Source organism: Mesoplodon mirus, assembly GCF_964341445.2.
Source record: "Mesoplodon mirus genome assembly, chromosome: 2".
Taxonomy (NCBI): domain Eukaryota; kingdom Metazoa; phylum Chordata; class Mammalia; order Artiodactyla; family Ziphiidae; genus Mesoplodon; species Mesoplodon mirus.
In genome coordinates this window covers 198,910,130-198,923,623 of record NC_138977.1, presented here as the reverse complement: position 1 = coordinate 198,923,623, position 13,494 = coordinate 198,910,130, and the positions used below count along the sequence as shown (strand labels likewise).

At 52.0% G+C, this 13,494-nt stretch overlaps 1 protein-coding gene across 2 annotated transcripts in view; it reads left to right on the top strand.

The window, feature by feature from the left end:
- Nucleotides 1–12,852, top strand: part of TLL2 (tolloid like 2) — a gene marked incomplete at its 3' end in the record, with an annotated part of 136,566 nt that extends 123,714 nt beyond the window's left edge. For both annotated transcript variants that reach the window (XM_082604196.1, XM_082604197.1), the window contains exons 15-21: nt 190–350; nt 1,002–1,182; nt 2,808–2,933; nt 4,940–5,067; nt 8,293–8,506; nt 10,877–11,127; nt 12,718–12,852. In XM_082604196.1, the coding sequence (XP_082460322.1) occupies nt 190–350; nt 1,002–1,182; nt 2,808–2,933; nt 4,940–5,067; nt 8,293–8,506; nt 10,877–11,127; nt 12,718–12,852 (1,196 nt within the window). The remainder of the gene's footprint in view (nt 1–189; nt 351–1,001; nt 1,183–2,807; nt 2,934–4,939; nt 5,068–8,292; nt 8,507–10,876; nt 11,128–12,717) is intronic.
- Between the last annotated feature and the right edge of the window lie 642 nt (nt 12,853–13,494).

The following is a 13,494-nucleotide window of genomic DNA, read 5'->3' as shown; positions in this document are numbered from 1 at the left end:
CCCTCCAAATCCTCAGTTGAAACAGACTAGAAGAAAGGAGGCTGAAGTAATCAGTTCAGATGGTCTATTTGTTGTTGTTCTTATTGCTGCTGTTATTAAAGAACAGCAGGGCTTATTGCTGCTTGGGGGAAATTGCAGCCACTTGGAAATAAAACCAGATGAATCTTGCTTTTTTCCCCCCCCATGCAGTGGCCTGTGGCGGTTTCATTACCAAGCTGAATGGAACCATCACCAGTCCTGGGTGGCCAAAGGAGTATCCTACCAACAAAAACTGTGTCTGGCAAGTGGTGGCCCCCGCTCAGTACCGGATCTCCCTTCAGTTTGAAGTGTTTGAACTGGAAGGCAATGATGTATGTTTCTGCACTCCAGTTGACTGGGGAGCGTGTTGGGATGTGGCTCAGGGCTGAAAACTGCCGAGGGGCTCAGCAGGTGGGGAGGTGGCCTCCTAGGGTCGTGGGGTTGTAGCTGGGCGGAATCTGGGGGGTGTTTGGTGAGGCAGTTCCAGCGGCACACCCTCTGCAGATGGAGGGCTTTGGTCCTCTCATCACTGATAAATCCGAGGAGAATCAGGACAGGAGAGGAGGAGGTGGGTCTTGGGGGCGGGGGGTGCGAGGTGGTCAGGACAGGTCCGTCCCCTGGGGTAGGAATCTGGGGCTTGGCATCCAGCTGGGAGGAATGGAGGCGGTGAGATGCAGCTGGGGACCAGGGTGGCATAAAAACCCCATTCCCTCCCTTGGGCGGTGGTCATGGAATGATCAAGTCAGCCAGCCGAGGCCCAGGCAGAGCCCTAAAGCTGGACAGCTAGTCAGGCGTGCCCCCTGTCTGCACCTTGGGCTGGAGGGATCCCAGTAAGAGTCGAGAGGACCCTCCCGCTGGGCCTGACAGAGCTCGACTGCCCACCTGGCAGGGTGCAGCTCTCAGGAAGGCAGCCCTGCCATGCGCCAGGGTCTGCGGCGGGGACTGGCGGGCACCGGGCGGCTCCCCATGACTCCCCCCTGCAGGTGTGTAAGTACGACTTCGTGGAGGTGCGCAGCGGCCTGTCCCCTGACGCCGGGCTGCACGGCAAGTTCTGTGGCTCCGAGACGCCCGAGGTCATCACCTCACAGAGCAACAACATGCGCGTGGAGTTCAAGTCCGACAACACGGTCTCCAAACGCGGCTTCAGGGCCCACTTCTTCTCAGGTGTGCGGGTTTGGGGGCAAGACCACAGGCTGAGGGCAACACGGCTTTGTGGGCTCCCAGCCTCGGGGCACCCGCCCGCTCCTCTCTGCCCGCTGCCCCTGCCCTCACAGTGTCTCTGCCTCGGTCCGGGTTTTATAGCGTGGTGGCTATGTTATTGCAGGGCTACCAAAACAAGCGACCACAAACCAGGTGGCTCAAAACAACAAAAAATGTTGTCTCTCACAGCTCTGGAGGCCAGAGGTCTGGAACCGAGGTGTGGGCAGGGCTGTACTCCCCCAGAGGGCTTGGGGAGGAGCCTTCCTTGCCTCTTTCTAGCCCGTGGTTCCAGCACTGAAGTGTTGGGTGGTCTTCATCTCTTTATTTTTTACGGGCTCTTTAAGGATTCTTAGTTGTCCTCATAGAATCAGAGGGCAAAACTAAAGCACCAAGTGTTCAGTGACACATTACCCGCAGTGGGCAGAGGGTACAGAGAGCAGGGAGATGTCCCTGACCCTTGAAGTTATCCTGGTGGGAGGGCTGGGGATGGAGGTTGGTCCTTGGTTAACAGGGAAGGAAGCTGGCTTAGGAGAGGGCTGCATGCTGTGCCGGCTTGAGCTACAAGATCCATAATGACAGCAACAGCTGACATCTGAGTCCATCCATAATAATAAATAAAAACTAACACTGACTCGGGGCTGGATGCTGTTCTAAGTGCTTTCCCTGTACTAATTCGTTTCCTCCTTTCAACAATCCTGTGAGGTAAGGACACCATAACTGACTCCACTTTACAGGTAAGGCAACTGAGGTACAGAAGTCAAGGGCTCCCCAAGGTCACAACAGCTGGAAGTGGAGGAGCAGGGCTGGCACTGGGCCGCCTGGCCCAAGGCTCGCACGCTTACCTGCTCCACAGGCAGGAGGAGGTGTGGGGCCGTGGAGTAACAGCCCAGGCATCTGGTCACACAGACTGCTTGCTCACTGAGTAACCTTGGGCATGTTAACGTTCTCAGCCTCAGTTTTCCTACCTGTAAAATGGGGGCATAGGCACCTCCCTCCTAAGGTTGTGTGAGAATTAACTTAGATAATACAGAGGGTTTGGGGGCAAAGGCACCTCCCTCCTAAGGTTGTGTGAGAATTAACTTAGATAATACAGAGGGTTTGGGGGCAAAGGCACCTCCCTCCTAAGGTTGTGTGAGAATTAACTTAGATAATACAGAGGGTTTGGGGGCAAAGGCACCTCCCTCCTAAGGTTGTGTGAGAATTAACTTAGATAATACAGAGGGTATAATAGAGTGATTAGTGTCCATCACAGGGTAAATACTCAGTGCACGGTGGTTATTTTTATTATTGTTAATATTATTATTAATACTAGCCTATCCTTTAAGGAGCTCCTTGGTTTGGGTGGGGAGCAGGAGGGGAGAACCTATATATACATTAAAGTGCTTTAGGAGCATGGGGAATTCAGTATGTACCAGGGCCAGATAGTATCCAAGGAATGCTGCCCCACCCTCGGCCCCGTGGAAGGATAATCAGAGTTGGGACAAACAGGGAGACTCCCTGGTGGAGACTCCTTTTGAGCTGGGTTCTGGGCTGTGAGGGACGTTCCCAAGTTGGTGGTTCCTCTTAGGAGAGTCCGTTGATCTCCACAGACAAGGACGAGTGCGCCCAGGACAACGGCGGGTGCCAGCACGAATGTGTCAACACCTTCGGGAGCTACCTGTGCAGGTGCAGGAACGGCTACCGGCTCCATGAGAACCGGCAGGACTGCAAAGAGGGTGAGTCTTGACCGTGGCTGGGGTGGAGGGCGCTGGGAGGCTCGCCTTGGCTGCCCGAGTGTGTGCATGCGTAAGAGTGAAAGCGAGGGGCGCTTCTTCCAGGTCTAGCAAGCCCCAAACTGAGGCTCAGCTTCTGCCTTCCCTCCTCCCACCTTCCTGCTCAAGAGTGATTTCCACCAGGGCAGTCCCTCCTTCAGGAAGCTTGCAGGGGCCCTTGAGTGCTCTCCTGCAGTTATTATTGCAAAGTGGTTAAACGCCAGGCTCCAGAATCAGACCACCTAGGTTTAAATCTTGGCTCTGCTACTTACCAGCTGTGCGACCTTGGGCGACTTAGTTAACCTCTCTGAGCTTCAGTGTCCTCTTCTGTTTCAAAGGGACTAAACATACCTCCTTCTTAAAGTTTTTGTGAGGGTTAAATGAGAGCATGCTTAGAAAGTATTTCAGACAGGCTGACACATATTAAGCACTTGAAATGTTGATAGAGATCAGCCATCTATGTCATAATCATATTTACCATTTGCAGGTCTAATAGTAAAATAGAATTTGGGGAAGACTTTGGTCCCTGCTCCATTCACTACTGGGAGGCCAGACGGCTTTTCGTGTCCAGTCACTCTGGGAAAGGCCTTCCCATGTTCTTACCCCATCCTGCAAAGGGACTTTGAGCATCTCGATGAACACACAGGCCTCCAGGCCTTGTCCCCACCACAGAGCCCTGCATGCACATCAGGGTGAGGGAAGATGTGAAGACCTCACACCCCTGTTCTGGGATAAACATTTCAGAATTAAGAGATACCGGCTGGGACGCCACACAGACTCGTCAGGGCCTCCCCGGAAGGTTAAAGAATGAGCTTAGACATCTTCAGAAGCCCACCCTCGAGCCCAGCGCTGTGACCTGGACACAGGAGGTCACAGGTTGGGTTGAGAGGTGGGTTGGAAGAACTGTCATTCTGGAACTTAAAAAAAACTTTGTTTAGCCCCTCTGGCGGGGTGGGGGCAGGAGAGATATAACTCCGCTAAGGTCCCATCAGGTGAACTGTATGCGTTCCCCCAGGGTGGCAGGGAGTGCGGCAGCCAACATCCCACGTCTGAGCTGCTGCCCTTGTTGGCGCCCATTCTCTGTGGGGCTGCGGAGCAGAGGCAGCAATGAGGGGGAACCTCCGTGCAGCCGCCCCTGCCTCTCACCCACCCTCAACCTCCAGCTGCCTCAGCCTGAAGCCACAGGGCAGAGACAACAGTGGTACCTCCTCAGTGCCCTCTATTTCCTAATCAGCAAGAGCAAAGGCAGGCCTGGCTCTACCCCCGACCAACAGGTCACTTGCCATCTCTCAGCTTATTTTCTCAATTAGAAGGTGGAAAGGATTAAATGAAAGGATGCAATCAAAGTGCTTAGTGCAGCGCTCAACACAGATAGAGACAAATTCTAGCTATTGGCCAAAACGTTACTTACTAAGCAAGTCGCAGGACCGCTCTTTGCAAATAGCATGGTAACCAGGCCAACATCTGTAGCCTCCAATTGAAATTGCTTTGGAAACTAAAAGACAGAAGGCATAGTGATGGAGATCTTTGTTAGCACTTACTGAGCATTTCACATGCATTATCTCATTTAATCCATGCATCCCCACTACAATGTTGGCACCCCTTTTACCAATAAGGACACCAAGGCTCAGAGTCCCCCATCTTGTAGGTGGTGGCACCAGGACTTGAACTGAGGCCCATCTGACCCCAGGGCCTGTGGTCTCAACCACTAACTCTACCATATTTCCAGCGACAATCACAATGAGAATAGCAGTAGTAAGAAAGGTGACCTGACTCCAGGAAGGCAGCAAAGCCAAATAAATCAGCAGATCTCTGAGCTGGGGGACTCTTTACTGAGGCCAAACCCTGCCCTCACATATTATGACCACGTGACAAGAGGTCAGGGAAGAGACTCTTCCGGAATGCCTCTTCTGCTGCCCACAAATGAATTACCTCTCTCTCTCTTCTGTGTCCCTTCCTGTCACCCCCAGCTGGCTGTGTGCACAAGATCAGCAGTGCAGAGGGGACCCTGGTGAGCCCCAACTGGCCTGACAAATACCCGAGCCGGAGGGAGTGTACCTGGAACATCTCTTCAACCGCAGGCCACAGGGTGAAACTTGTGAGTTATTTTCAAAGTTTATGGACAACACGGACTTCGGTATCAGGCTGACACGGGTCTGAGTCTCTGCTCGGCCTCTTCCCAGCTCTGAAACTTGGGGAGGTTACTCAACATTTCCAGGACTCAGTTTTGTCATCTGGAATATGGGGCTGCTAATGAAACCTACCTCTCCAGGCTGTTGTGCAGATTAAAAGAGAGGAGGCACCTGAAGCCCTTCGCCCAGGGTGGTGGGTGAGAAAAGCTCTGTAAATAGCACCTGTTCACAGTGGTGTCAGTATGACCTGGCACCCATCACACAGATCTGAAGCGCTGTTTGAGATTCAATAGTTTCCAGTTATAATATTTTACAAAAAAAAGAAAAAAGAAAACATTCTCAAGGTTAAAAAAAAAATGTAGTCAGTCAGAGTGTTGGAAAGTGGAAATCAAGTTTACAGATCCCCATGCTCACTCTAGGAATGACTTCTCTGAACATTTTCTTGTGAATTCTTCCAGAAATTTCTGTGTGGGTATGCACAGGAAAAAATATATATCCTTTTTCTTGCTCACATTTCTCAAATGGATTCTATTATTCATATTCTTCTACAACTTACATTTTTTCCAGTTAACAATAGGAGGTTAAGTTATGTATGCTAATTCTCTCTTGAATTAAAATATATATGTCTTCCAAGCCTTTCTTTAAAGTCCCATCTATGCATATGATTGTGGTGGTCTGCTTACCATGCTCAGTTATTTCAAAAGAGAAATGAGTTTTTCCTGCAAGTCTTATTTCTCAGCCACCAGGGACTCCCAGATCGTGGAGTGTAAAACAAACCCTCTTGCCTTCTGGAGAAGTTGTTGTATTCCAGCAGACAAATAGTTTTTAAATGGGTCATTCTAACTCTGGAGATAGCTAAGCTCTTCAGAATGTATATGGATGTCCCCCTGAATTATGGACCAATAATGCAGGGAGAAGGGGAGAGAACAAAGGAGAAGGTGATGATAAATAGACAATCGCCCAGGGACTTGCGTGGGTCTTTACTGGCGAAAGCGGTGAGGAGGACAGGTGGATGAATGGGCGCCCAGGCTGGGCACGGGTGCAGGCCTGGGGCATCGAGGGGTGAAGGCAGGGCCCCTGACCACAGGTGCCCATGTGGGCACCTCATATGCATGGCTGTCCGTGTAGGAAATGCTTTCGGCTGCTCTCCCGGGTCAGTCAGAGCAGCCTTGAATCTGGGCGAGGGTGAATTCAAGCGAGTGCATTAGAGAAAGGCTGCCATCTGCGGGAAGACGATCGCCATGGCAACACAAATCTCTGAAGACGGCGGGGGAATGGCGCGCCCTGGGGTTGGGAACGCGCAATTTGCACAACTGGTAGTGGCGCTTCCCTGGAAGGGCCACAGGATTTTAGTAACAGCCCCACACGTCTTTTCCTGTTCTCTACAGTACTGAGGAAATAAAGCAACCGATCACAGTGGCCAGAGTGAACCCAGACCTCCAATTTATCTGAGGCACATACATATGCGCTAGTTCTTAAATACTTCCTTGGGAAGTGGATGGTGGGTATACTGATCATGCTCTACCTTTTTGCTACCAGAGTGTGGGCTGAATACTTACCAGGAAGCTAGTGTTTGACTGCACAGGGATAGCCACAGGGTGTCCTATGGACTTTTGGGGAGCGCCCCGTCTCCCTGGCCCACCATCACCCTCCCATTGCATTGCCCACCCTGGTCCCACCAGCCCCCCCTTCCTACTCCTGGCCACCATCCCTACCCCAACTCTCCGGCCCCACCTCCCTTCCTATCAGTGTGAAGAGCTTTGCCCATTGCAAAGCTCACACACAAGATGCGTGTGTCATTCTTACGAAAGCCAGTGCCCCCTCTATCTCTCCCTCTCTACCTCCATCTCTACTCTGTCACCCTGGGCCCCTTCTTGTGAATTGCGATCCCTTCCAACCGCCAGCTAATGTTCTCTCTCCCTCTCTGTCATTTGGTCCAAGTCTTCAGTTAAACTGTCCCCTCTCACCTTGTCCCATCCCCCTCATAGCCATGGGCAGGCCATTGGCCAGTCTTGTGCCCAGCGCCTGAGAAGCCCTACATTTGGGGCTGCAGAGCCTGGTTTACAGCCTGGAATTATGGGGCTGCCCTGGCCTGCTTCAGGGGACGGTCTTGGGGGGACAGAGAGGAGGGAGGCAGTATAGCCTGGTGATGGTTAGGAGTGTGACCTGGAGTCAGGCTGGCTGGGGGTCCAGTTCAGCTCCATCCTTCTCTAGCTGTTTGAATGTGGGCAAGCCACTTAACTTTCCTAAGGCTCGGTTTCCCCTTCTGCACACTGGAGGTAATAGTAGCTCTTCCCTTACAGTATTATCAGAATTGAGTGAGAAAATGCGGGGCTCTGCATGGAAAAAAGTATTCAACTCTGGCCAGCCACTCTCAGGACAATGACGTGGAGTAGCACGCACTTCATGAAGCTCATTCACACAGTGCAGTGCAGAGGTTAAGGACAAAAGGGCTCCTTGACCTCCTGGTCATGGCCCAACTCTGCCAGTGGGTGACCTTGGGCAAGTTATCCGACAGCCCTGTGCCTCAGTTTCCTCATCTGTAAGGTGGAGGTTATCATGGTAGACACCTCACAGGGTCGTGAGGATTACTACTTACAAAGCATTTAAAACAGCCCATAGGGCTTCCCTGGTGGCGCAGTGGTTGGGAGTCCGCCTGCCGATGCAGGAGACACGGGTTCGTGCCCCGGTCCGGGAAGATCCCACATGCCGCGAAGCGGCTGGGCCCGTGAGCCATGGCTGCTGAGCCTGCGCATCTGGAGCCTGTGCTCCGGAACGGGAGAGGCCACAGCGGTGAGAGGCCCGCGTACCGCAAAAACAAACAAACAAAAAACAGCCCTGGGTCAGAGTGAACACCTCGGTCACTGCTGCTCCCATTGTTGAGGGAGAAGCTGCAGGACATGCCAGAAGGAGCACAGACACCAACAAGCACTGAAACCCTCTGACCCCGGCCATCTTATCTGCAAAGTGGTCATGGTAGCAATAGCTCATAGGGTTGTTCTGGGGACTAGAGAGGCACCAGCTGGAGACCTGCTCAACAGATGTGGCCACCATCACCACGGGCTCCATGCCACCTGCACAGCTGGCTGGGCAGATGCGTGTCCTCGTGCCCCTTCCTCTCCCACTGCTGGAGAGGGGGGCCCGCCCCGGCTGAAGTGACCTTGCCTCACTTTCTGCTCTTCCATCCCTAGACGTTTAACGAGTTTGAGATCGAGCAGCACCAGGAATGCGCCTATGACCACCTGGAGCTGTACGATGGGCCCGACAGCCTGGCCCCGGTCCTCGGCCGTTTCTGCGGCAGCAAGAAGCCAGACCCAGTGGTGGCTTCGGGCAGCAGCCTGTTTCTCCGGTTTTATTCGGACGCCTCGGTGCAGAGGAGAGGATTCCAAGCCATGCACAGCACAGGTGCGTGGGCTGGGAGCCCGGCCTTCAGCTGATCCCCACGTGGACTGGAGATAGATGGGTGATGAAGGCAGGGAAAGGACCACCTTTCATTCTGACTATGGGGGATGAGCAGTGTATGATAACATGTCCCTTTTAACATGAAACATAGGCAACCATAGGGGGAAGGGTTGTTTTCTTTTAATGTCTTTCACTGACAACCTTTTAAAGGGGCAACCCTTTGTCGGCGCCACGTTTCTTTCCTCCCTTTCTTTCTTCCTCCCACCGCCCCCCACCGCACCTTTAAAATTTTACTTGTAATTTTGCTGGTCTGTGAAACCCTGAGTCTGGGTGCTGAGTGGTGGAGAGTAGCCCCTTGTACCCTCCAAGGACCAGTTCCAGAAAATGAAAAGTGTTTTTGTTCCCCATTATTTTTCCTCACTTGAAATAAATAATTTTATTCAGCCCTTTGGAGGAAAATGTTTATGCATATAACTTACATTATTTACTGTGTTAAACGGAAGAAAGTCAGTAAGCACATTGGCTCTGCTGTTTAGCCATTTAAAGGATACTACCTGGGACTAGAGCCCTTGAAGCAACTTTGTCTCTCTGATCCTGGCCCTCTGGCAAAGCGGTGACCGTGCAGCCCACGCAGAGTCTGAGATCATGGTGATGACCACTGTGAGGCTTTCTGATCCCTTTAACAGCCCCTCCTCCCAGTTTTTTCCCAGAACCAGAAAACATGAATCAGGCGAGACAAAATGACAGCCAGCACCTTCTCCGTCTGGCTGGCCCTTGCCTGGGAGAAAACTCCCCACTGTTCACGGCTGCGTTGTCACTTCCCCGGTAAAGTTGAAAAGCCACTAACTAGTGACGTCACCCTCTTGTCCCTGCAGACTGAGTGTGGGCGCTCAGGGTAGGTCAGGGTCCTGCAGGCAATGGGGGCACACTCAGGTAGAATCGTTATTTGAGGGGAATTTCATAGGGACTGTTTATAGAAGGGTGGGCAGGGTGTGAGGACACCATGGTGACAGTGCTGCAACCAGGGCTAGGCTGCAAGGCTGTTACTACCCCCGGCGTGGATACCAGAGGAGGGAACGGTTCCTGGAGCCTAGAGATAGAGGGGGGCAAACAGAGGACCCCCCAGCAGGAGCGAGGACCAGGCAAGGAGGGGGCCTGGGACTAATGCCCTGACCTCTCTCCTCCCTCCTCTGATCTGCTGGTGTCCCCTGTGGCTGGATCATGAAGGCAAAGGGCTCATCCGTGTAGACCCAGAGGTCTGCCTCCAGGGGCCCAGAGCAGGTGGGGAAGAATGGAGAGGGGATCTGGCAGGATGGATGGAAGGCATCCTGCCCTGCTAAGTGCCCATTTCCTTGCCAGCCATGTCTCAAGAGTTTGAAATTTCCCAAAGACAGCTCAGACCTGGAAGAAATTCTAAGCTAGAGCACAATTAAGAGTTGGCAGTCAGACAGGACTGGGGCCAGGCTGGACATGGAGCTCCAGCTGGGCTGGGGAATGTTACCAGACAGTGTGGAAGACAGGCCAGCCAGCGGGAGGAGGCGTGGAGCACATTGAGGACCTGCTGTGGAGGAATTTGCCTTCAGAATTTCTGTTGCTTTCTAATTTCCCATCCCTCTCATTTACACATTTTTATTATGTGGTCTCTAGCAGCCTAGACACATGGTAGGATGGGACTCAGGCCAACCAGAGTTACCGTCCCAGTGAAAAAAATGCAGAAGCCAAGGCTACAGAATACAAGTCCAAAGTACAAGGCGCAGCTCGCCTGTAACACTCACAGGGGTTTCAAAGCTGGCCTATAGTTAGACTCTCAAATGCAGGCTCCAGCCAGGTCTATTCTGAGGTTTCAGGTTTGAGAGCTCACCAGCAGTTTTGATGTGCTTTTGGTGCCCTCTGCTGGCAAAATAACAAATTACAGTAAGTCGGCCGGGCAAGTGTGAGCCCTTTTCAGATGCTTCTAGCGCTTCCAGGCAGTAAAGTGGTAAAGATCCATCACATCCCAGCGACCAGGCGGGCAAATCATCCATTGGCCCCAGGTCTCCATAACTGGAGAGGGGAAAAGGCTTTTGTCAGTAGCATGCCCCGGTATTCCCCGAGGCCTCCCTATGGCCCAATCTGGGAACACAGGACCTTGGTTTGTACGTAAGGGTCAATTTGGACTCCCCAGTGAGCCCTGAAACTCCTGGATCTCTTTTACTCCTCAGTAAAATGGGCTGATGAAACTTTCCCAACCCTTCGCACAGGGCACGCACCAGGCTTTGTGGAGAAAACTGGCTTGTACGGAGGGTGTGAAGAGAGACTGGGGGCCGGGAAGAGGGGGCGCGGAGCGTGTGCTCTCTGTGCGGAGGGGGCATCGCGCTTCTCTCTCCGCTCTAGAGTGCGGGGGCAGGCTGAAGGCCGAAGTGCAGACCAAAGAGCTCTATTCCCATGCCCAGTTTGGGGACAACAATTACCCGAGCCAGGCCCGCTGCGACTGGGTGATCGTGGCGGAGGACGGCTACGGCGTGGAGTTGATATTCCGGACATTTGAGGTCGAGGAGGAGGCCGACTGTGGCTACGACTACATGGAGGCGTACGACGGCTACGACAGCACGGCGCCCAGGCTCGGCCGCTTCTGCGGCTCCGGGGTGAGTCCCGGGGAGGCGGGGGAGGCGGGCCGCGGAGCTGTTGGGTCAGACACACGTGCGTCAGAGTTCCTGCCGCTTATAGCACCAGCCAGGAGGCCCGCTCTGCTGGAGCACAGAGGGAAACTGGAGGGTAGTCGCAGAGGAGGTTGGGAGGTACCGGGGACCTAATACCGAGGTCAGCTAGGTAAGAGCAAGTCCTTTTTAGGACTGCCTAGTTTTGCAAAGGGTTCGTCTCTCCCGGCCCCCTACCTCCCCCCCCCCATTTTTCTTTAGCCTTCAGGCTTTAAAATTTTTTTTTAATTATACTTCTGCATATTCCACATATTCACAATTCTCTCTCCCAATAAAACCAAGTGCCTGTGAAAATTATGAATCACTCTTTTACTCCAAACATATTAGTTATGCTCAAGGTTATGATCATTTTTCTCATTATCACCTCTTTCCTGGGCCACCTCCTCAGGACAGGGCAGGCCTGTTTTGATCACTATTTCCCCAGCGCCTGAAATAGGGCCTGGCATGTGGTTGGTGCTCAGTGAAAGTGTGTGGACCGGCCAGTTCAGTGTCCTGGGCCCTCTCTGGCTGTACCGCGCTGGGCACTGCCCACACTGGGCCCCTAGCTCTCTCCTTTCCTCCCCCTCCAGGGCTGATCACTCAAGCTTCTTCGCAACTGGCTGGACTTACATTAAATCATTTTAGAGTCATTAGTGCTTGTGCTAAACAGAACCTCAGACTGGCATTTGCATGAGTCTTTGAATAATTTCCCTTCATCTTCTCTCACCCTCCAAAGAAGAAAGGATGCCGAAGTGTGACTTAGCTGATGCAGTGCCTTTGAGAGCTAAAGTCTTTCAAACTGTGGGGTCCACATGCAGAGGAAAACCTTGGAGGGTCCTGAGCAGTGAAATGTATGGGAAGCCCAGTTTGGTTCTGTTAGAATCTGGCAGACAGCAGCCTCAGAACCTGGCTCCCCTTCATCCACCACCTGGCAAAACCTTTCTGACAAATGTAGTGACTCCATCCCATGTTTTGTCCTTGGACAGGACATAGACCTCAACAATGGTCTTTGTCCTAGGTCTCCTGGAAGACACATCACAGTGGTGACCCTAGAGCTGGATGATTCATGGTATACACTTTACAGTGAGAAAAACCTGAGCTTGCAGCCTATCTAGTTGTGTGAACTTGAGTCTCATCTCAGTTTCCTCAAGTATAGAATAGAGAGAGAACCTGCCTTATAAAGTTGTTGTAAAGTTTACATGAGATGAGATCTGAAAGTGCTTAGAGAAGTGCACTTAATTAATCTATGCACTTAATAAATAACAGATTCTATATGAGCTATGCATTTCAGATTGTCTTTGGAAAAGCAGGGCTGGGGCAGGGGGCGGGGGTGCTCTCTGGAGCAGAATTTGAAAAGCTTTCCTTTGAAAAAGAGCTTGTTTTGTAGCCCTTCAGAGCCTCTGGTGCCAGGGATGCCTTGCGGCATCATCAGCCATCCTATGTCTTTGTGTAAAGTTCTGTCTCATTCTCCTTATTTTAAACTCCAACCACAGCCAACTGGCTTAAAGTCCCTCTGGTTTTCCTTTCTCCTCCCCTCAGCCATTGGAAGAAATCTACTCTGCAGGGGATTCTCTGATGATTCGATTCCACACGGACGACACCGTCAACAAGAAGGGCTTTCAGGCCCAGTACACGAGCACCAAGTTTCAGGATGCCCTGCACATGAAGAAATAATGTTGTTCTTGAAAAACAGGAAATGAGAATGTTTTTGTTATAGCAATGGCACCTTGTGGATTTGCTCTAAAGCAGTCTGCAGTATTATTCTCAAACAAAAACCCAAAATCTAGCCTTGGAGGTGTGTGTATCTGATGAAGTTCAGCCAAAACAAGGAGAGAAGATGTTCCTTTGATTCCAGCTGCAATGTTATCAATCATGGAGTTTTAAAGATTAATATTTGACGTCCCTGACTATTCAGGCTATGCCTGTTCTTTCTCCTTGTCCCTTGCTCCTATGAGGCAAAAGCCCACTCTTGGGTGGGTCCTTCCTCTATTTCTGGACGTGCTTCCATAGGTGTCAGGCAGTGTGACCATGTCCTGGAGACTCGGGTCATCTTCTGTCTACACTGCACAATGAGGATAAAAGCCTGGCCATAGCACATGTGCTCCTCACAGCTTTGGCTGCAGACTTTTGCTATCTCTCTGCCAGGGACACGTCACGCATGAAACCTGAGAATATGGGCGTCAGGACTAAAAAAGCATCACAGTAAGCAGTGCACAGAGGGAGCTGGTGTGTGAGAATCCTTGTCACGTAGCAAGGAGACCTCCAGCTTTTCCTCTGCATCATCGGCTCTCCCTGCCCACGTTGGGCTCCCCCATC